The sequence below is a fragment of the Barbus barbus genome, assembly GCF_936440315.1.
Source record: "Barbus barbus genome assembly, chromosome: 6".
In the NCBI taxonomy this organism is placed as follows: domain Eukaryota; kingdom Metazoa; phylum Chordata; class Actinopteri; order Cypriniformes; family Cyprinidae; genus Barbus; species Barbus barbus.
In genome coordinates, this window is record NC_136734.1 from 30,122,189 (window position 1) to 30,145,470 (window position 23,282).

General features: G+C 38.7%; 3 protein-coding genes across 5 annotated transcripts; 1 reads left to right on the plus strand and 2 right to left on the minus strand.

The window, feature by feature from the left end:
- Nucleotides 1-873: 873 nt before the first annotated feature.
- On the minus strand, nt 874-6,281 carry LOC306870762 (butyrophilin subfamily 3 member A1-like; the record flags this gene model as incomplete). Its single annotated transcript, XM_079418183.1, has 8 exons — nt 874-1,433; nt 1,833-1,899; nt 2,301-2,429; nt 2,522-2,653; nt 2,748-2,864; nt 5,756-5,827; nt 6,025-6,149; nt 6,257-6,281. The coding sequence occupies 8 exons, from the start codon at nt 6,279-6,281 to the stop codon at nt 874-876; spliced, it is 1,227 nt and encodes a 408-aa protein (XP_079274309.1).
- Nucleotides 6,282-6,956: 675 nt separating this feature from the next.
- LOC306870967 (macrophage-capping protein-like) lies at nt 6,957-12,593 on the minus strand. Of its 2 annotated transcripts, none has more exons than XM_079418592.1 (9): nt 12,417-12,593; nt 10,709-10,905; nt 10,359-10,513; nt 9,506-9,667; nt 9,227-9,376; nt 8,941-9,027; nt 8,605-8,737; nt 8,432-8,523; nt 6,957-8,347 (listed from the first exon to the last, which is right to left on the minus strand). In XM_079418592.1, exons 2-9 carry the CDS (start codon nt 10,899-10,901, stop codon nt 8,282-8,284), a joined length of 1,038 nt encoding a protein of 345 aa, XP_079274718.1. In that variant the 5' UTR covers nt 10,902-10,905; nt 12,417-12,593; the 3' UTR covers nt 6,957-8,281. The 2 variants fall into 2 exon arrangements, with proteins under 2 accessions (XP_079274718.1, XP_079274719.1); XM_079418593.1 differs by having other exon boundaries at nt 10,709-10,902; nt 12,417-12,501.
- Nucleotides 12,594-16,454: 3,861 nt separating this feature from the next.
- On the plus strand, nt 16,455-23,156 carry LOC306871910 (uncharacterized protein). 2 transcript variants are annotated; one of them, XM_079420159.1, is made up of 10 exons: nt 16,455-16,723; nt 17,685-17,745; nt 17,835-18,497; nt 18,854-19,492; nt 21,439-21,569; nt 21,655-21,748; nt 21,834-21,882; nt 22,024-22,098; nt 22,258-22,410; nt 22,534-23,156. In XM_079420159.1, exons 2-9 carry the CDS (start codon nt 17,705-17,707, stop codon nt 22,399-22,401), a joined length of 1,836 nt encoding a protein of 611 aa, XP_079276285.1. In that variant the 5' UTR covers nt 16,455-16,723; nt 17,685-17,704; the 3' UTR covers nt 22,402-22,410; nt 22,534-23,156. The 2 variants fall into 2 exon arrangements, with proteins under 2 accessions (XP_079276285.1, XP_079276286.1); XM_079420160.1 differs by having other exon boundaries at nt 16,469-16,723; nt 17,689-17,745.
- Nucleotides 23,157-23,282: the final 126 nt, after the last annotated feature.

Below are 23,282 nucleotides of genomic sequence, written 5' to 3' on the forward strand. Positions count from 1 at the left end.
AAAATTATGGCAAATTTTTTGAAGGTAAGTGGTTGCAAACAATTTATTTGAGCTACATTTAAATAAATTTAGTTGAAAGTTGGTCAACTAAATTTTATTAAAATCTAGCTCAACTAAATTGATTGCGACCACTTACCTTAAAACATTTAGTAAATTCAATTAATATTTTTTTTTCAGTGTAAGATTCATTAAAAAAAAATTACATTGTATAAACATTTACATAAACAAAACATTGTTCTATGTGTTACAACTACCAGTTTCAAGCATGTAGACAATCCCAGTGTGCTTGTATAGTGTTTTTATGAATCTCTTAAAGTATTTACTGTTGGCACTCCTAGCAGCAAAGCTTCCGAAACCATCCTGGATACATAATACCCACAATTTATTTCCACAGTAGATAGTGCTATATTAAGCAAGTTTACATTATTGATTCATAATTATGTATAGACATTTTCTAAAAAAAAAAGAAATACTCCATTGTACTCCTCCTAGGCTTTTTTGATTTGGATGAAATGGAGAATATCATTCAGCAACCTTACAAAATGATTTTAAGAATATTGATTTATCAGCTTGTTGTCAGTCATGCTCTGCAAGGACTAATTGACCTGTAGATTGTAGGCACAGCATTTAAAATTCACAAAACTTTGTACACATTGATTCAAGAGCGGTCTGAGGATATGCCAAATTTCATAATTTTCCATTAAAGGGAACTCATGAAAATCTTCAGAATTTTGCAACTGTACTACAACTCCACAGGATTTCATCCTTTAGATCTGACAATCATAATCATTTTATCCACCTTTCCAATCTGCTCTTGAGCCCGATGATTTGCAGCTTATCTGCCCACATTAATCCTTTAAAACATTTGTCAAGTTAAAAGTATTCTACACTTTCACGAGAGGACGCTTCTGGTGTGACTTCAGTGGAGGACAGTGTGATAAGTGTGCGTCCATCCAGTGGTGCGAAAAGTGGATACAACTTTTCACGGAAATTTGCAGTGAATGTAAAGATGTGTGAGCGTGTCTCTACTTTATAGAAAGACACCTGTCCTTCTTCGTAGTCCAGGTACACTCCCAGCTTTTTGGGCACAAGTGACAGAGGTAGCTCGGTCTCCGGCTTGGTGCATGCATAAAACTGTCGTGTGCTTCTCCAGATTGTCCAGAAGCCCTCAGAGGGGCTCATGGGAGACCGGCCGTGCCTTTTGGAGGATGCAGTGGTCACTCCAATACGCCAGTAGCCATTGTTGGCAATATCAATTTCCCAATAGTACCGACCGGAAGTGAGCCCTTCCCAGCCCAGGACACACGGCCAGCTGTCAAAGCGCTGGGCACTGAAGGACACTTCGGTTTCATTCAGAGCTTCCTGTACCTTCCTCTTGTCATCAGAGAGCTGCAACCATGGGTGCTTTGTCATGGGGTCCAGTGTGATGTCCACTAAACAGGTGCAAAGATCAAATTTAAAAGCTTTCTTAAGCCAAAAGGAATTTAATTGGCAGCTGAATCATAAACGGCTGAATCAATGATACCTGAAACACTGCAGATCCATTGCCATACTATGGAAAATAGTGATAAACATTATTACAACAGTGATATGAAGAATGTCATTGCATTTTAGATGCTTGCCACATTAAATTGTGCACTGAACAAGATAAATGCACAAATCATTACCGGAGTTTGGAATGTATTTTGGTGTCTCTGTCAAAACAAATGGAATCGTACAGTATGAATAAGTATGAGCACGTCAAAATTGTTTAATCTTTTAAACTATCACTTTTTCCTAAAAGGAATTTAATATAATTTTCCAAATCACCGTTTTAGTCTATTGAAGGATGCAAGTGAAAGTTTTACCTGTTTTCCAGGTACGTTGTTTGCTGAGGAGCCATAGCTGTGGAACAACACCCTAAAAAACATTATGAATGTAATACATACACATAAATATACTGCTTATATTACTAAATGACATTATATATTGCCGAACATGTATGAGAATGTTCTATAACTGTCAACAAGAAATGGTTTAGCTGAATGTTTAAAAATAAATAAATAGATATATAATATATAAACATCTGCATTTCTAAATATGCTGAAACTTAATCTGTTTATGTTTAGTGTCATTTGACCAACTTGGGGACGATCGTACCGGTCTATAAGCTGTGCCAAACTGTTTACACAAGCAGCGATACAAGTATCTCTTGATAATGATTGTTTGTCAGTTCAGTTTATGGGTGTAAACTATGGACCCTAGCTAGATGGATTTTTTTTTTTTTTTATGTTTATTGATCTCTTATCTAAAACTTGTACCTGGCTGTCCTGTTTCAGCAGAGACCAAGTTATGAATTCCAAAAAAGGCAACATAGTCAAAATTTTCCTCTTCTTCAGTTCCAGCTGCTTCAAAAAAAGGGTTAATTCTTGTCTCATCACACCACAGCACTGTACACGGGTAAAAAAAAAAATTACATGTACACACACATACTGTATATGGATTTTGCACATTATTACATATGTCACATGTGGGTCCTCACCTCCGACACAGTCTGTAGCTCTGTAGCCCATTCCATGATCTTCTGCTCCATTTGCTTGGCAGAATCTACCTTGCTCTCTTTCTGCTCCCAGGATGCATCTATTTCTTGTCGCCATGTGCCCTCACTAAACAGCTATAAGATGGAGAATATAAACAGATAAAATCTTTTTCTTAATGAAAACAATGCATGATGTTTATGGATATGTATCTTATATCTATGAACTCACATCGTCAACTTTCTTGAGCTCCTGTGCCCACTCAAGGATGAGTTTGCGGCATTGCTCCAGACTATGTGGCTCTGCATATACACTGATATTTGGCCCTTCGTCTGCACTGGAGCCAGGCTAAAACACACACACACACACACAACCATTTCAAACATTATGTGTAGACAATCACACACCCATCATTGTCTGCATGCATCAACATCCCACAGTCCTTATTCCCACTCTCAAAGGGTGTTGGATTATGTGCATTTAATTTAATAACACCTCACCCTACCTCACCCTTGCACATTTCATTTCAACAACAGGATAATGCAGCTGTCATGACAGGGGTTGTGTCACGTACGCCGTGAAAAGACGAAGAAACAGTGCAGGTGAGGGTATTTAATGGAAACAAAAAGGCCAACACCGCACAAAAAACTAAACAGAAAAGGTCTGGGATAGCAGACCACAGCAGACACTAGAAACAAAACACTGTAACACATTTATACACGCCAAATAACAAATAATGCAACCAGACAGAGTGGTAGGAGAGGGGAGACTATATAGTCTGTGGTAATGGGGAACAGCTGCGGGTGTAATGAGTGTGGCAGGTGTATGTGATTACGTGAGGTGAGTCCGGGAGGAAGGGAGATGGTGACCTCTGGTGGCGACAGGGAGAAGCGCAGGGCCCGGACTCGTGACAGGTTGATTCTGTCTTATCAGTAGCTTCATGATTCATGAATATGAGGCTTCTATTGAGGTGATTAACCATTACTGTGTATAAGATATTTCCCATCAACCTTTTTAATAACATTAAAGGGACAGTTCACCCAAAAATGAAAACCTATCATCATTCCCAGCTGACAAAAATATGCTCTCAGAATATTTAGCAAATGTTCCCATTAATGAGAACATAACTTTTCTATGTTTTCTTCTTTTCTATGAACATTCGTTTAAAAAAAAAAATTTTTTGTACAATCCTTAAGGGATCATTTTTAAAAATCCTGTTTTTATGCTAATGTTTTGAGAAGATGATTAATTTCAACGTTGCACAGAAGGCTTGGTGACGACAAATGATTTTTGAGTGAATAAATATTCATTTATTCAAACACCCTGATTCATTCAGGAACGAAACCAGTGACTGTCTTTATAAAGTGAGTTATTGAATCATTTACTTAACCAATCCGTTCAACACAAATAATTTATTTGGGTTGGCTACAGCTGTGCTGATATGTCGCGTTTCAGACAAGATCGGAAGTAGGAACATCCAAGTTGAAATGTCCCACTTCAAACCTCAGTGAATTCCAGTCAATCACACATCAGGTTAACATATTGACCTCATGATGTCATCATGACACAAGGAGAGCATTTCTTGTTTTTGTGTCAATATGGCAAACAACAGTGAAAAACAATTGCATGAAATACTAGTGTTCATTTTAAAAACAGCTGACAAAAAGCAACCTAATAAGTAAGTTTTTAAATTTGATACAAGGTAGCTCCAAATTGTGCGTGCTGGAATACTGTAGTCTCACTAAAGTCGGGCTTGATTGATCTGCCAAGAGTTCACAAGTTGGATCTCCAACTTAAAGCAGAAATCCAGATCCAGCTCTGAGCATGCGCATTCCAACTAGTCGGGGTTTTCGCAGACATTTTCAACCTCTCCCTCTCTCTGTCTGTGGTTCCCTAGACTTGTTGCGAAGCTCCAGACTCTGGGACTAAACAGATCTCTGTGCAGCTGGATCCTGGACTTCCTGACAGGCAGAAGTCAGGTGGTCAGAATGGGAAACAATACTTCATCCCCGCTGACCCTCAACACTGGTGCTCCTCAGGGCTGCGTCCTCAGCCCACTTCTGTACTCCCTGTACACACATGACTGTGCAGACACACAGCTCCAACGTCATTGTCAAATTTGCTGATGACACAACGGTGATAGGCCTGATCACTGACAACAATGAGACGGCCTACAAAGAGGAGGTGAGCACCCTGACTAAATGGAGAGAACACACACCCATCACCATCAACAAGACACCTATGGAGCGGGTAAACAGCTTTAGTTCCACGGCGTTCACATCACTGAAGATCTCACAAGGTCCGCTCACACAGACGCAGTGCTGAAGAAGACACATCAACGCCTCTTCTTCCTGAGACGGCTGAGAAAGTTTGGAATGAGCCCCAGCATCCTCAGAACATTCTACACCTGCACTGTGGAGAGCATCCTGACTGGCGGCATCACTGCCTGGTTTGGAAACAACACCACTGGCAATCGCAAAGCTCTGCAAACGGTTGTGCGAACTGCCCACCACAATGTTGGAGGTGAGCTTCCCTCCCTCCAGGACATCTACACCAGGCAGTGTATAAGGAAACCCGAAGGATCATCAGTGACTCCAACCACCCAGACTGCTCTCTCTGCTGCCCTCAGGAAGATGTCTCCGCAGCATCCGTTCCCTCACTAGCCGACCGAGGGATAGCTTTTTCCCTCAGGCTATCAGGCTAATGAACAGTCAGAACTAATACACCCTAGAGCACACTCCCACTTGCACTTTAACTCCAACACAGTTCAACATTAGACTATACGTTCACACCGCACTTAATACAGTAATCTATCTGGTACCACTGGACACCATCCAATGCACATCCATGACATTTTGCACATCCAGTTTGATGTCTGCACTTACATCTGCAAGACGTATTTTTTTAGATTGTTTGCTCATCTGCAATAGGCTGTCTATTGGACGTTTCCTATCCGATGTCAAATAGACGTATATTAGATGTCTTTAAGATGAATATGATTTAGAATGTATGTATGTAAAACTGACATCTGAAAGTCTTCTGTCAGATGTTTGTACATAGCAGATGCTTTCCAGATCAAGAGATGTTTAACAGACTATCTGGTAATATCACACTTGTGTACAGTTGGTCTGAATATCAGCAAGCCTGTGATTATGTCCAACCTTGTGCCTATTCGGGCGGTGTTAGTTAAAGTCTATACAGTTTAGGCTGTAAAAAACATTACATATTACCCTGCATACATGTTCCACCAGCTGTTTCCACTGAGTGATAAACTTGATGCATTCCTGCAGGCTGCGGAGATCCTTCAAGTCCTGTATAACAACAGAAAGGTGATATATTAATTAGGAAAAACGTCGAACTTCAAAACAGTACAGAAAAGTAAGTTCTGTCGGAAGTATCTATCTATCTATCTATCTATCTATCTATCTATCTATCTATCTATCTATCTATCTATCTATCTATCTATCTATCTATCTATCTATCTATCTATCTATCTCTTTTGATTTACCTTTTGTCTAGGACTCTGGCTGCTCTTGCTAGGAACTGAGCTGTGAGCCTGAAGACCTTCATCGGGCAGATTCCAGCGCACAGCTCCGATAGAGTTACTCAAACCAGCTTCAGGCTCCTCATATTCTGTGACAAAAACAAACATCTATAAAATCTAGGCTAGTTTTTAAACATTCAAACACACTTTAAATTGTTATGGTGTTGTTGCTAAAATCATGGTCTCTAAAACTTACTTTTGCCCTTCAGGATACTCTTCATGTTGGCTGGTTTGAAAGTCCAGTTTTGTTTTGAGCGCCTCAGCCTTATACAGAACACAAACTGTCAGCTCATCAAATGTTTGAAACATTCCATGTACTTAATAATTACATATTTAATATATGTAATTTGTCATATAATTTAATAGCATTACTATATTATCAATACATTTATTGAACTAAATTAAATATATACTGTGATAATAATTTAAATAAATAACATTTCTAAAATGCTATTTACTACTACAAATGATTAAGAATTTAAAAGTCAACATGAATAAATCCCAAATTTAGGTGAAAATACAAATAAAATTGTACTTACTGATTGAAAAGCCAGTTGAATAGGAAATAAAAAAAATAAGTTGAAATAAATAAAATATCATGTTTAAATCAAATAGAATATAGGGAAGTTTACATCCCTCACCTTTTCTATTGCGGCCAGCTTAGAGATTTGTGTTGCACGCCGGCAGAAGCAGAGCACAAGGACCCAGATCCTCTCGTGCAGTATCATGTCATCGGTTTGGACTACACAATGAACTTTGTCTCCTCAATCCACCCTAGTCACTGACACATGATATCTCACCTATCATTCCGTGTAAACTTATGTTAACTAAGATGAGAACAGTGATAAAGGCATTGGCATTATGAGCTTATGTAATCAATATATGTGGGCTGAAATGCTATTGTAAGGTCTTTCATTTCAAAGTCAGAATAACTTATAAAACAGACAACATACAAACACGACTGTGTGTTTGGTTTAAATTTGAGCAAAGTGACTTAAAAAGAAATAAAGGCAGCAAAAGATTTGATAACGCTTTCCCCAAGTTTCTGATCTACTTCAAAACTAAAAAGTAAATTAATAAAACTAAAATCGGTATCACTGTCAATATTATTCAAACCTACTGTGACATTCAAACTCAACCAAGACCAGAAATTAATCATGTGAAACTGTTCACATCCTGTAGGCAATTTCAGTTTCATTTGAATGACTTAAACTGATAAAAATACATGCTGAATATGCATTTATAACCAACAACACTAAAACAACATTAAACAACTGCCACAGCAACAGATTGTATGTATTGCTCACCTTTCTCACCACACCTGGATGACTGTGATTTCAAGATAACTGCAAATATTGTTCGCATGAAATGAAATCACCCCCACTGTACAATAAGTTATTAAGGTTTACAGTTATTAAGTTATTAATTGACTCCAAATACAAATATATCTTTTACATTATAATTTAAGCAGTAAAATGTTACTCACATCAGGTAGATCTATTGCCCAAAACATTTCAAACAAACGTCTTCATGAGAACAGTTAAGAAAGTTATGATGGTTTAATATGCTCATTGATTCTTAAGGAGTCCATAATCCTCCTAACCTCTTTGTAGACCCGTTTTTAATGGAAGAATGTCTGATTAAGAAAGTCATTGGGCCTTAATTTGCTTAAGCTTTTATTAGTTAAGTCCTTGGTTGGCGGGATTTTCAGTTTTAGGTTAATATACGGGTCACCCTTTATCTTGGTGCGTATCTCTAAGATAAAAGACGATCAGAGGGCCATGCATGTATCACTCATAGTGGTTGCATAAGCATTGGGACTGTATGTGGTGTCTTTTTGTCCACATATTTGATATCAGTCCAATATGAGGCTCAATATACAATACAGCAAAGGTTTACAGACATCGAGTCATTGCATAAGTATTTGAATGAAGTATATCAAATTAATAGACCACTGGGTTGTATACAGGTATTTTATATTAATGCAAAGCATTACGCATGTGACAGAATCAACAATTCACAAATTGATTTATATTTCTTAAATATGCATTTCCTGAATAAAATGTCAACCATCCCAGGTTTCACAATACCTGGGATCAAAAAAGCACGTTTTGGCTAATAGCAAAGAGTTGCAACAGATAAGCTAAGCTAGTATGCTGTGTGTTTATACAAAATGAGTATCATTTTCTACATACAGTACATCCTATATGTTGGTGTGTGTTTAACTCCAGCTCTTGAAGAACTGTTTGAAGAGGACAGATTCACGTCCCTGAGGGAGAATTTCCACCTAAGGTCACAAAGAAATTTGTTAAAAGAGGAGACAGTTCTGCACAGAAATAAAAATGAAACCGTGAGCTGCCTGTTATTGTACCTGTGTTCTCAACTTGGGATAGTTCATTTCTGTAATAAACTCATCTGCTACCTTCAGGGCAACTGTCTTCTCCTCTGCATTGGCTCCATTACCTATGTATCAAAGCAGAAAGACAATAAACGAAAAAGTTTGATTTACTAAACACACAAACTTGAACAAATATACACAATCACCTTTCCAAATGTAAATCTTCCCATTAGATCCATTGTCCAGGATGAAGCAGTCATCTTTCTCCAGCAGCTCTTGACTGAAAGGGCCTTTGTCACACAGCTTTGTCAAGGCCATTTGACCTGTTGCATTAGACACCTGAGAGAGAGAGAATTATTCAGAGATTTATTCCCAAAGTGAATTATTATTTTCCCTAAAATATTCTTAGCCTTCAAACAGCATCTGGCTTTGATTTAATTTATGGGTAGACAAACAGTTTGATTAACAACAGCAACAACAAAAAGGTTAGATAAGGTATTTTTGATAACTGCAAAATACACTGTAAAGGAGAGAGAGCTGACTTTGTAAAGGGAAGCAGAATTAGTGATGTCTGCTTCAGCGTCTTCCTCTGTTGAGCTGTCCTTCAGAGCTGGGATTGGACCAAGTACCTTTTAAGCAAAAAAAGAGATGGTGTTATCAGTTCTAATCTATATTTGGATAAACTTATTGATACGATTACTGTGGTGTCCACCACCAAATGCATTTTTCTAATTTAATACACATTATATATATTATACAAAATTTAAATGAAAAACTGATTTAAAATTAAAATGGATTTCTTATTATGTGATCTTTGGTGTTTGTCACCTGAACCATCTCCAGTGGTTCCTCTCCCTCTGTCACATCGATGATTTGAGCTTTCCCATTCCTTTCAGTGTCTCTGATCAACATTGCTATCTCACGCACCTTCTGACGCTCAAACATATTGGCTTTGGAACCCCTCCATGCGACTATAGTCTGAACATAAACACATGTGCATTTGCATGATAACACCAACTAAATGACTGGCCATGTTTATCCAACTAAAATACCATAGCTGCCCAATGACGGACAACATTACAAGGATAACCTTTTTGACATACACACCTCTCCAAGGTCCAGTATAAAACAGTCGCCCTTGTTGAAGCTCCCCCAGCTAAGCTCCACCTCTCTTGCGCGGATGTTTTTCTTTCCTTTAACTTGGTAGAGATGTGTAACAGGGCCAATCCTGGACCTGGCACTCTTAAACCCAGAATCTACTCCACCCTCCTGAGACAGACAGAGAAATTCAGTCATTTGATTTTCAGAAAAACCGATCAAAAGTCGATTAGGTTTTCTAATGTTTTTGAAAGTCTCTCATGCTCACCAAGTCTGCATTTAATTGATCAAAAATGAAATAAAAACAACAATGTTGTGAAACATTATTACAATATCTGAGTATATTTTAAAACTAAATGTATTCCTTTAACAGCAAAGCTGAATTTTTAGTAGCCATTTACTCCAGTCCAGTGTCACATGATCCTTCAGAAATCATTCTAGTATTCTGATTTAGTATGCAGTTCTTCGATGAATAGAAAGGTCAAAATAACAGTATTTATTGAAATATAAATGTTGATCAATTTAATGCTACATGACAGCTGAATCCCTCACAAGTTTCAAGAAGCAACTAAAACTCATCTCTTCCTTGAACATCCAACTGCCAAAAAACTAATTCTATTTCTTTCATTTTATCTATGCTCTTATTTTCTTTAATATCTTCCTGTCCTAGCTTTTATTGTTTTGAATGATGACTGAAAACTTGTAAAACAGGCACTTGATGAATCACAGTTACAGTTTTCCTCAACTGTAAGTGGCTTTGGATAAAAGTGTCTGCCAAATGAATAACTGTAAATGTAATGCACACTTGTTGAATACAATATTATCTTACTGATTTGTTGTTTTTGTCCTACTGGTGTCCCACCTTGTAGCTGACTCCTTTAGGGAAGAGTCCCATGAACTCTGGTGACTCGTATCCTTGCACCTGTCTGTGTTGTACTGGCTCTCCTCCCAAGAAGCTGTCCAGTTGAGTGGCAAGCATGGCACAAGCACCCTGCTCATCCCGGGATGACTTCTCACCTTGATCAGGGAAGGAAAGCCAACAGTAAGAGACAATGCAAAATCTACAGGAACCTTAGAATTTATAGATTTTTACTTCATTTACCAAAAATATTTTAACAGTACATATTTTACCAATGCTGCATACAAGCAGCATCAGATGCATTTTCATTTGTTCTACATTTATTTATACATGCATAAACAGATGCTACACACCCATCCACATGTGCAGGTCACTTCCATCCTTTCCACGGTTGCTGAGCACAATATATGCATCACCATTGTAGAAGATTCCCCTCTGTGATGGTTCAAGGAGCACGGCCCTCATCTTCTCAACCCTCCAGACATACAACCCTGGCTCTCGCACTTCATGGGTAAACTGGCTCTGTGCCGCCCGCAGATTAAGCATCCTGCTGAGGGTGGAGAGTAAGATTAAAGAGCGTGTGTTCACGTAAAGGTCGGGGGCTGCTTTATGAGAAAGGCAACAAGTGAAGAGAGGAGGAGGTGAGGTAAGAAAAGGGGGAATGAAGCGAGGAGAAAGCGAGAGTGGATGAGAGAGAGAGAGAAAGAAGAGAGCCTATGTACAAGGAAGAAGAGAAACAGGGAAAGCAAGGAGATAAGGAAGGAAACATCATGTATTATAGTGAAATAATTTGGATATTGTAAAAGCAATGCAATCGAAATAGAGAATCATAGCATGTTGAAAATTAAGGACGAATGGAAGGAGAGCGAAAGAAAGCAAGAGGAATGGTTTAGGGAAGGAGAAAATGGGAATACAGGAAACAGAAAGTTGAAATATGGGAAGTGATGGGAGAGAAAGAGCAGCGGACAGTGAGATCGAGCAGGTTTGATGGAGTTAGCCTGATCTAGACAGTAGGGGCGGGGACCCTGAAGGTCAGGGGTCAGATATGGAAGCAGAGCACGGGATTGCATGCTCCATTAGAGATGCACAATGGAAAGGCCACTGGGAGGTGAGAGCAGAGAGATCACATATAATAGAGCTGTAAAATGAGATGCAATTGTGCCATACAAATAATTCATAAGACCAACTGTTGCACAGCCATACAAGGCACACGGCTTACATACACCCAGCCACGCTCACCAAAAACAGATAGACAGATCAACAGAGCAAGTTCTCCCCTAGCCACTGCGTTTACTGTGATTACTTAATCACAATAAGCCGTCAGATGTGAGCTCACAAACAGAAATAAACCACATTGATGCATCATCCTTTGACTGGTTTCACATGATGTTAAAATATCTGAATCTTTACACAATCTCCACATCAAACATCTGTAGAATGAGATGATATCTATGTTTCCTCTTGAATGATTATGAGTGTAAGGTTGTGTCATGTTGGAGCAGATGGTAAAGCGGTCAAACGCTCACTTTGATGCCTGCTGACACCTCCTTCTTTCACTTCCCTATAACTTTTAAATAAAGTATGAATAGTAAAACAGAATTTGACGAAATTGCAACCAAAAGAACTCTTTTTTAACTTCACTAGTACCATTTTTTCAGTCCTTAGCAGGGTTGCGCACCTCTTAGAACTGAACTGAAAATTCTTTTCAAATTCAAATTCAGTTCCTAAATTTAAAGCAAACAGAACACAGAACACAGGTACTGAAGACAAGTATTAAAAATAATTATTAAATTTAAAAAAAAAAAAGTGTAAACAAGTTCAAGTGTAACAACGTAATCTTTTTTCTTTGTTAAAGTAAAATAAATATTGAATATTCTTTATAATATATTCATATATATATATATATATATATATATATATATATATATATATATATATATATATATATATATATATATATACATATATATAGCTATATTTTAAGTTATTTTTATATTTTTATAAGTTTATATTTTTATATTTTTATAAGTTATGTTATGTTTTTGTATATCAAGTTCCTACCTTGATGCAATAGTCTTTGTTGATGTCAATCCAGCTCCAAACAGTTCTTAAATGTAACTGCTGCCTGAACAATCGGCTCTACTGCATATACAGTTGACTGACTTGCTACATAACTTCCTGCCATTTCCCCTTCAGTAACTTACAAAGGCCAGGCACATATTGAGGCATTGACTATGTGGAGCTCTTAGTTAGAAGACAAAAGCTTGTTAACCAAATGATTAGCCGCAGGGAAATTCTGATCATCAGCATCTCACATCTGTTGCAAACACAATGTATGCAAACACATCTCTTTTTGACATTTAACTCATCCTGTTCTCGTGTCATTTATGGAAAGAGTGAGAGACAGAGGGCAAGAGTAATGAAAGACAATGTCTGAAAATGTAACCCAGTGAACTGAAGCTTATACTATTACTATTATACTAAAAAACATAGGCTTAGGATTCATATCTGAGATCTGTCAGCGTACCATATGGCAATGTGAAGTGAGGATAAAAGCCTGATTTCTCATTTATAATGGAGGTAGTTTCCATCATTAGTCATTATTGTCTGTTGGATGGGTGTACACTGAAGTTTATGTAGTGAGAGTTTGACAGGTCTGTTTTTACTTTCACAAGCAAAACAGCTTTTAAGCTAAGCAAAAGTAAACCTGTGTTTATGGCATTTACTGTAAGAAAGAGGGTGTGTAAGAGAGCATGAAAGAACCGTCAGAAGTCACTAGTTTAGGCTAGACTACATATCTCATGAATAACAGACATAATATATGCCTTTGCAGTGTGGTGTGTGATGATCTCAATATAAATGTATTGATCAGGTTATAGAGCAGCATGCTTTACAAGTTATTGTGTTGTTAATAGAGGTTTTAAAATATATCATTTAAACAAAAATATACCTTTTTATATAAAACATTCAAAATGGCTCTTGAGTGTACTTATGTGTGTGTTTGTGTGTATATATATATATATATATATATATATATATATATATATATATATATATATATATATATATACAGTGCCTTGCACAAGTATTCATATCCCTTAATTTTTTCACATTTTGTTATGTTGTTGCCTTATGTTAAACTGCTTTAAATTACTTTTTTTCCCACATCAATCTACACTCCATACATGGTGTATGACAAAGCAAAAGCAGCAAAAGCAAAAGCAGCAAAAGCATATTCACAACTTCGTAAATTTATTAAAAGTAAAAAACTGGAATAAGTACATTGCATAAGTATTCATACCCTTTACAGCCTCAAGTCATTTTAGGTATGATACGACAAGCTTTGCTCATCAGCATTTGGCAATTATCTCCCATTCTTCACCTCACCTACTCATATCTCAAACTCTGTTAGGTTGGATGGGGGCAGATGCACATTTTCATCATATTTCTTCAGAAATATTTGACTGGGTTTAACCCCAGGCTGTGGCTGTGCCACTCAAGGACATCCACAGAACCACTCTTGCTGTGTGCTTAGGGACAAACCTTCTGCCCAGTCTGAGGTTCTGAATGCTCTGGATTAGGTTTTCATTAAGGCTATCTCTATATTTTGGTGCATTGAGCTTTTCTTCTACTCTGATGAGTCCCTCAGTCCCTGCCGCTAAAAAACAGCCCCACAGCATGAGGCTGCTACCAGCACACTTTACTTTTGGGATGGTACTCTGCAGGTGATGAGCAGAGCTGGTTTCCTTTAAACATGATGCTTAGAATTGAGGTTCATCAGACCAGAGAATCTCATTCTGAGGGTCCTTTAGGTGCTTTTTCCAAGTGTGTTTTCATGTGTCTTAACTGAAGAGAGGATTGAGTTTGGCCACACCGCCTTAAAGGCCAGATTGGTGGAGTGTTGCAGTGATGTTTGTCCTTCTTTAGGTTTCTCCCATCTGCATATATGATCATGGAGCTCAACTAGAGTGACCATCAGTGTCTTGGTCACACTCTAACCAAAGCTCTTCTCCAGCAGTTGCTCAGTTTGGTCAGGAGGCCAGCTCTAGGAAGAGTTCTGGTTGTTTCAAACTTCACCCCCCCCCCCCCCCCCCCCCAAGCCCATAGTATCACATTTTATACTTATTTTCATGACACTTTATAACAGTACAAGTTTTCTGTAAAAACATCAGAAAATAGTTTAATTAATGTAATTACTGCATTTAAGAACACTGAAAATGATCAAAAAAGAATAAAAAGGCGTTAAATAGGGGGGAAGTCGTGGCCTAATGGTTAGAGAGTCGGACTTGTAATCCGAAGGTTGCGGGTTCGAGTCTCCGGCCGGCAGGAATTGTAGGTGGGGGGAGTGAATGTCCAGCGCTCTCTCCACCCTCAATACCACGACTGAGGTGCCCTTGAGCAAGGCACCGAACCCCCAACTGCTCCCCGGGCGCTGCAGCATAAAATGGCTGCCCACTGCTCCGGGTGTGTGTTCACGGTGTGTGTGTGTGTGTTCACTGCTGTGTGTGTGCACGTTGGATGGGTTAAATGCAGAGCACGAATTCCGAGTATGGGTCACCATACTTGGCTGAATGTCACTTCACTTCACTATAAAAAAATAAATAAATATTATTTAATTATTTAAAATGCTTTTTAAAGAAACCTTGTCCTGTGGTGTGACTTCTTTGTCCTGTGGTATGACAGTAAATGCGTCACACCGGAGGACATTTTCTGTCACACCATAGGACGGTTTCAGCCTTTTTCTGACAATTAATGACCTTGCTATTCTGGGCTAACCTGTCATTAGCGGTATGTAGTTTAACATACATTTTTTTATTAAAAAATATAATTTTGGGGCGTCACACGAAAGGACATTAAAACTTGTAACACGTAACACGACAGTAACACGACCATGAATGGGGTCCTTCAAATAATTACAATTTTTTCTGGAATTGCCGATTACAAATCAGGATATGGTGTCACACCACAGGACATGGTTTTCAGAGACAAAATGTATTATGTTCCTACACTTTCAGAAATATATAGATGAAAAAAATTATTGCCATTTACTAAAATAAACACTTGCACAATTATGCCGGGTGTATTTATTGATATTTTTATGCTTTTCTATTTAATTTATAAAAGTTGTAATTTACTGAACCATGCTTGGGACAGTCACACCATAGGCCAAATTTGACATTCGGCTCAAAAATAAAAAAAATCTAATAACACTGCAGCTTTTTTAACATCAGTTCCATGTAGGACGAAGACATGTTTAACAATTTATAGCATTTTAAATATTAATTGAAAATATTAAATGACAATATTAATTATATTCATTTTTTATCCTGTGGGACAGTGAAAATGCCACGTCACGTCAACAACCCATACACACACACACATTAAACTGTTTGACTGATATGGATTAGTTAGTTAATTAGTTAATGACCTTTTGGGATGTTCAAAACATTGGATGCAGGAACTTTCATACGCACTACAATTACAGAAAACTCAGTTCCATTATAAATATCTTAATTTGTGTTTAAAATATTAACAAAAGTCACACAGGTTTAAAATGTCAGTAAATGATGACAGATTTTTCTTATTTGGTGAACTAACCCTTTAAATGATGCAATATACAGGGGTAAGAGAGATATGAATTTCATTTTCACTCACTAAATTCAGTTCATATCATTCAAGTATCTTATAATAGTACATCTTCATACCACATATACTTACCACAGTCAGTGTAGTCAAATAATAACCTCTAGGCCTACGACAAGTGGAATGTGGGCTTGTAATATTATTTGAATCAAGTATTTTATGTGTTGGTCTGGAATAACAAAGAGAAAAGACTTTTTCTTATTTAAGAAAAACTGGTTTCGTTTGACAAATGTCTCTCTTTTATAAAACACTGACAGACAGAAGTTTCAGTCTTGAGCAGTGAGTGACATGAATGTCTTTTCTCATTCGTTATGATCATCACCATGTCTTTTTTACTATTTCAACTCCAATAAGATATTTTTATGAATAAATTAATATAAAAAATACTAGGTTTACAAAATACTAACAAAGCAAAGCAACAATATGGGCGCAGTCGAGATGAATCCTGACGTGCACGCGCCCCCTCTGGTGACGTCACCACGGCTGCAGCTGTTCGGCTCGTCTGAATGTAGTTTCACAGACAACTCTTGTTTTTCGACGGAACGACTCCGGTGTAACGACGAAGGCGATGGATTTTTGTTAATTTGAAAGTATTTACGGTTCAGCTTCGGTCAGATGTGGCCCGTCGTATAACGGAAGACGGTTGTTAGCTAGCTAGCTATCACGGCTAAGCGTTTGCTGATGAATTAGATTTGGGTATCTGCTTTCGTATCGGACAACCTTGGGTATGTCAGAGCAACTCAGCCGAAATTAAACATAACTAATTAATTAAACAACTAATACTGTTGCATTGTTATTTAGGCTGTATTTTAAAAATGTTTTCGCTTTGTCGTAGTTTCGCACTGACGGTGAAAACGGAAGACGCTGCTTGTCTGAACTATGATGTGTTTTTGTATTCAACTTAATATTGTATTTATTGTTTTAAAACTTTAGTTGAATATTACACGTTTAATAATACGAATGAAACGTGTTTGTTTCGAATTACTCTTCTGTGTGTGAAACTAAAGGCCTTGTCGGCCTTCAAACACGCGTTCATGTAACTTTAGGCCAGGAATGTGGTGGTGTCGACCTCGTCTTAATTTGCTTAATTTCTACATAAATCAAGGACGATGCTTTATTTAAGCACGATATGTGGAACTATCAAAACATTGCAATGTGAAACAAATCAAGCATTGCATTTTGAGTGTTCATTTGATTATTTGTCGCAGGAACACGACTGACAGGACAAAGTATCCTGAGATTAAAACGCATTCCGTGGTTTTATATCGATTTCTTGTGATTAATATCGATATGAACACATTTGATCAGGTTAGACAGCCGCATGCTTTACAAGTATTTGTTAAAAGAGTTAAAGCATATTTTCTAAACTTAAAAAATACAATTTTAATAAAACAACATTGAAAATGGCCCTCGGATAGAGTGTAGCGTGTAATTTTTGATAATTATTTAAAATTGGCATGACATGCTAGGAAGGATCACTTGGCCTTGTTTTATTTCCTAGATTTGTTGTGCAAAGAATAATGCCGGAACTAGTTGGCATTGCACTGCAGTCTTTTACTTTCAGATCTTAGACGTTTCGGTCAAAGTATTTCTTTCTGTTTTCACTTTTATTTTGCCTTTTATGTCAGGCCTGTTCTGTCATTATTGTGGAAGTGACATTTCATGTCTTTTTTTATTTCACTTAAGATAGGTTTAAAAGCTGAAAAATGGTGAGACAACACTCAGGATCTCCTCGTTCTAAACACCGGTACTACAATGCTGTAGATATAATATTTAATCCTGATGTATCTGCATAGTTGATAGGTGGCTCAAAATTTACTTTTGTTTTTACTACAGGCCATTCTCTGACAACTGCAGCAGCATGAATCATGAAGGGCGATTTGGCCCTCCTTCAAGAAGCCAGAGAGGTTTTAGAGGACCTCCTGGAAAAGCCCCACCAAGTTGGAGAGATAAAAACAGCAGTGGACCCCAGCCATACCCCAAGAGGCCCTCGCTCATGGGTGAACGCAGAGAGCGGCCACATGGACCATGGATGCAGCGCCAGGATAACTTCCATCCGTATCCCAGCTCACAGGATTCACAGCGGGGCCGCAGGAGGCCTTCTCCGCCTCGCTCAAGCCGCCCTCCCCCAGTCCAGCACAGGCAGTCCCCACATAGTCCTATACATGGACCGCCTAGCCACAGAGCACCACCTTTCCGAGAAAACCACCCTAGCCACACATCTCCATCTCGCCATTTCCATGGCCCTCCCTCAGACAGGCGGATTCCTTCACCACATAGTTCCTTCAGGGGTTCACAGCGACGCCCAAGCCCTCAGGAGCATGACAGGAGCTGGTGCCCCACTCCTCGGGAGAGGCCCTTTGGCCGACCAGCACTTGGCGGGCACCACTGGAATGGCCCAGGAGGTTACCCTCACCCCCCTGGTGGGGATTCGAGGCTTTCTGGCCCACCCCAAAGAAAACCCAGAGAGTTTCATGGAAGGAATTCATATCCAGAGAGGTACAAGAATGAAGCTGTGCAGGCTGGGTAAAGTAAAAATACAGTTGTGTGTTAGAATGCAAAATCCAGTACACTGCAGGGTGGTGAGAGTAAATCCCAGCTTCCTTCAGCTTTCTGTCAGTGTAAAGTACCAAAGGATCTAATGATAAAGCCCATAAAGTGAAACTGGAGAAAATGTAAAACCATTTGAAGCTATGTCCCCTTAAAGTTATACTGGCACAGAAGTGATATGGCATTCAGCAGCCTGGGGCTGGATCTAAATTGATAGAAGTTAAGAGCTTCCACAAGAGCTTTCTCAAGCAGCACAAACTGGCATTATAACCAACATGTTTGTATTGTTTGTAATGGATATGTAGGTGGTCTGCAGAGAGAGATCAGCGTGCACCGCATGGAGTGCTTGGAAGGGAGTCCCGGCGCCCCGGCATGGAATGGGCACATGGAGGATGGGGAAGTCCACATAGTCACCCCCCTTACAGATCGCAGGCACGAAGACCAGGCCCACCTCCATCTGGATCATCGTTCAGACCGTATCTTCCTTTTCGACCTCAGGAAAGGCCCTTTGGACGGCCAATGAAGAGGAAGAGTCAAGAATTCAGACGGCCACCGTCATCAAGTGGTTTGGAGCATGGGCCACCAAAGCACTTCCGCAGGGAATTGTCAGTGAGACCTCTTCCTCTCAGCGGCTTCCGAGGTCGTGCTTTGTCCCTTCAAGATAAGAGTCGACTGATAAAGGCACGGAGGTTTAGAGCGGAGTCAGTGGCCCGGTTCAAACTGCCTCCACCAAGGCCAAGAATTTCAGAGAGAGTCCAGAAGCCCAAGCCTCAGACTGCACCAAAGAATGCCAAAGATTCCCCAGGAGTCCCACCACGCAAGTTATCACTCAAAAAGATGCCATCATCCAGAGAATCATCCCCCAACACAGACTCCAAGACTGCAGAGCCTGAGAGGGACTCCGAAACAAAGGTGGAATCCCGTCGCTCTGTGAGCGCGCACAGGTATGGTATCACCCCTCACACTGTGGCAATGGGCGCGTGATGTTTAGAAGGTCAAGCTTCCTGTTTTTCAATGGCACAACTTTCATCAAAGGGGTGTCACCTTGTCAGATGAGATGGATGAGGAGAGAAAAAAGAAAATCATGCCTGTTTTCCTCCTCATTAGTGACAACAGTATGATGTTAATCCTGTCCTTGTCAAGAGAATTTGATAAGAGATAAGTCTGAGCAAGTGGTCTTTCAAAAGTTTCACAGTCGCAGTCCTTTTCGTTCCAAAAGTCAAATGCCATTTGTCCCACAATGATGCATCCAGATCAACTTTGACCCAGAAGAGATGTTAAAAATGTCTTCCAGGGAGGGAAATGCTTTTGAAGCCTTAATTTTACGTGTTTGCAGAAGGATGCTCTGCCTCATGCAACTAACTGCGGTAACAATGAGTGAAATTCAGTCTGTCACTGCTACGTCGTATGGACATAGTTTTGGAAAATGGAAATGTGAATGGATTTCATAGAGAATGGACAAGAATTCTATTTCTACAGTTATGACATTTAGACCCTGTCATTTGATATTGTTTCATTTGAAGAACTTAATTGATTGGTTGGATGGATGAAGAAACCACAACTCTGGGGCTGTACTCTGTTTTAAATGGAAACAGGTTTGTTTGCAAGAAGAGAAAGAACTAACATTCCTTGATAGAATAATGTAAGATTTGGTCCGCATCAGATCAGATGACCACGGTCAAAAGAATGAAACTCCATGTCCAATAACCTCTGGAATGCCTTGAAAGTGCACCCAACAAGAGGCCTCATCGTGTGAGAACTACTGTGAGAAAGAAGGCACATGCACTTCTGTGACAGATCAGAGACGTCAACAATATGGACATTCTTTTTTTTTTTGTCACATCCCTCCTTTGTAACTACAGTCCTTTGTCATCACATGGGTGATATTTATGAAAGATTTAGGCTCTTAAATGCCTTTTATCCTTGGCATTGCAGCATTGACGACAAGCAGGGATCATGTTATCTTACAACCAAACCACTGGCTGAAATGGCAGGAAGTTGGAGTTGTGCTGAAGACAAGACCTGATCCAGTTCTAATGAAACGTTTGCCAAAATGTCAAGCTTTAATTTATAGTCGACTTCAATAGAAGTTCTGCAACTGAAGAATTATCCAAGCAATTTTAGTTCTAAAATACCTAGCAGTTATGTGAAGATGGATAATATACCTGAGTTTGAAGGTTCTGCATTTTACTCAAGGAGAACTGGCTGAAAATTTCTAGAAAAATCAGTCTCCTATTGGAATGATCCTCTCCGTGAAACTTTACCTCAATGCCATTGTGGAATCCAGAGCTGCAAATCAATGTTTATACCATGAAATGTGTGTTCCAGCATGAAGCGTTTGCAGTCTCCCAACACATCTAATCCAGTATGAAAGGATAGGTCGAGAGGAATGTGTCTGGCTTGTCAAGTCTGGATAACAAGGAAGTGCTCGCATGCCTGTCTGTTCACATTTTGGAACGTAAAATGATTCCTACATGGCGTTCTTCAGTCCTCTCGTTCAGTCTGCCAATATCGGTTATTCACATTAGTGAAAGGAAGGCTGCTAAAGGCCAAGGTGAATCAGGGAAAATTAATCTACCAATTCAAACTGAAGCATGGCGATGATGGGCTTGCTTTGCTGTAAGTACCCATGTAGTAATCCATCATTGGTCCTTCTGCATTTGCAGCAATACAATTGGGCTCTTGAGGACTGTGAATGTTTGAGTAATTTAGTTTGAAGTGCAACATTTCTCTCCTCAGTTCATGAGGCAGAAGCTTATTCCACTTTGAAATCGGATAACATTTGTGCATGCCTTCTGCTTTTTCTGATGCTTGATGTTTAGAATTTATTCCTTAAGTGCCCAGATGATGTGGATGACTTGTTCAAATGCCTCGTTGACTTTCTTTTCAGCTCTTCACCAATAGACCGACGACTTTCACGTGATCTTGTTGTGGTTTCCCATTGGGAGGCAGGGCACAAACCCAGCACTAGCCCTAAGAACAATACACCCTGGAGGAATAAGGCACCCAAGAGCAAATCTGGTAAAAGTCTGAATGATTTGCAGATCATTTATTCTGTAGCAGCATGCTAGTATCATGTAACATTCTTAATTTTTTAATCTTCCAGAGGAATCAGAATCTCATGGAAATTTAACACTAAATGAACGCTTCACCAAGCTACAAAGTCCTATTAGCTCTTCACAGGAACCGAAAGAAAGACGGTAAGTGAGGAACTGTATTTCTGTTCTCTTACAGCTGCTAAATCTTAACAATTTAGCTAAATGCAACCTTTTACAATTTTTGTAGGTCTTCTGAAAGTCCAGAAAAAACCGTGAGGAAGCCTGGAACATTTCAGGTAATTAAAGTCTTAAAATGTTGATATTTTACTCATCAAGGGTGCTTTAGAAGTCAAAGCATGTCTTGTTACATCACATTTTTCAATGTGTTGGTCATTTTTGTTAGGGATTTGTAGTGAAACACGTTTCTCTGTACATAGAGGCCTAATTTCCGGCCAACTGCTGGAGTGAAGAGGGGATCAGCCCCTGATGGAGTTACTAGAAAACCATTGATGGTAAGCGATGCTTGATGGTATACTGTTTTTGAACCGAATAGTGTTATTCGTTCCCAACACTATACATGATTATTTTACTTTCTAGTGTTTGGAGTAGGCTTTATTTGGTTTGTTGTTTACATGCACATTTAAAAATAAAAAAATTAATTGTCCTCTAAGGGCACTCTAATTCCAAGACCACCCTTCAATCAGAAGCCTGTCTTCAAGAAGAGTCAAAGTATCATGTCAAAGTACAAGAACCTGCAGACATTGCGACATAAAGTGCCTCATCAGCGTCAAGCCACTAGCTATCGCCGGTGGTAACCCAAAATGGTGAGTTTCATGCACTTGAATGATACATTTTTTATATATATATATATATATATAATTTTTTTTTTTTTTACTGTTTAATAGTCAGTCACTTAACTATTATCCATTAATATTACTTTTTTGTAGATTGCATATGCTGAACCAAGTCGTCCACTGTAGAGCCTCTCTACGGAGCTCATTTACCCCTTCATCTTCTCTTATCGACTGTTGTACAACAGTTTGAACTAATCTCTGTAAAAAAAAAAAAAAAAAAACGCAAATATCACAATTATTTTTCTTCTATGGGAATTTAATTTTTTTTCTTTCTTTGGTGTGCTTTAGAGATAAAGTCTCGAATTCTGTGCGTTTGTCTTTTTGGAGTTTCAAAAACAGAGATTAGCGTCACATTTTTGTATATACCTTTAACCTGTACAAAAGCTCTCTGTTTGCCATAATTTTGTGAAAATATGATTTTTAGCTTTGGTTAGAATTTTTTTTCGACTTGTGGTTGTTTATACATCAGTGTCTGAATAGCTGCTTTTTGAAAGTGCCTGTTAAAAGACTCATATCATGTGAAATGATCTTTGTAGAATGCTGTATGATGAGTAACTTTTATTTGATGAAACACAGTTTTTGGTTGAGCTCTATGTTGATAAATGGCTTCCCTGAAAAGTTTTGTTTGTGTAGTTCATAAAACACATTTACATTCTTTGTAATCGTACACTTTGAATAAAACTGGAATTGTCAGACGTCTTCTGTTGTGTGAAATCAAATACTATACTGCTTATTGTCATGTTTGCACATTTGACAACACTGTTGCGTGTACTCTGAATGTACCTAAATTTCGAATATACTGATTCTGAGTAGACTATTGAATGCTCAGTCAGTCACAAAAC

Bases quoted from the DNA above. Each gene is read 5' to 3' on its own strand.
- LOC306871910 (XM_079420159.1), top strand. From the start codon at position 17,705: ATGGTGAGACAACACTCAGGATCTCCTCGTTCTAAACACCG. The intron at 18,498-18,853 runs GTACAAGAATGA...ATGGATATGTAG, and splicing joins AGGAATTCATATCCAGAGAG to GTGGTCTGCAGAGAGAGATC. The intron at 21,749-21,833 runs GTAAGTGAGGAA...CAATTTTTGTAG, and splicing joins CAGGAACCGAAAGAAAGACG to GTCTTCTGAAAGTCCAGAAA.
- LOC306870967 (XM_079418592.1), bottom strand. From the start codon at position 10,901: ATGCTTAATCTGCGGGCGGCACAGAGCCAGTTTACCCATGAAGTGCGA. The intron at 9,377-9,505 runs GTGTGTATGTCA...GTTTATGTTCAG, and splicing joins TTATACTGGACCTTGGAGAG to ACTATAGTCGCATGGAGGGG. The intron at 8,524-8,604 runs GTGATTGTGTAT...TTTGATACATAG, and splicing joins GAAGATTTACATTTGGAAAG to GTAATGGAGCCAATGCAGAG.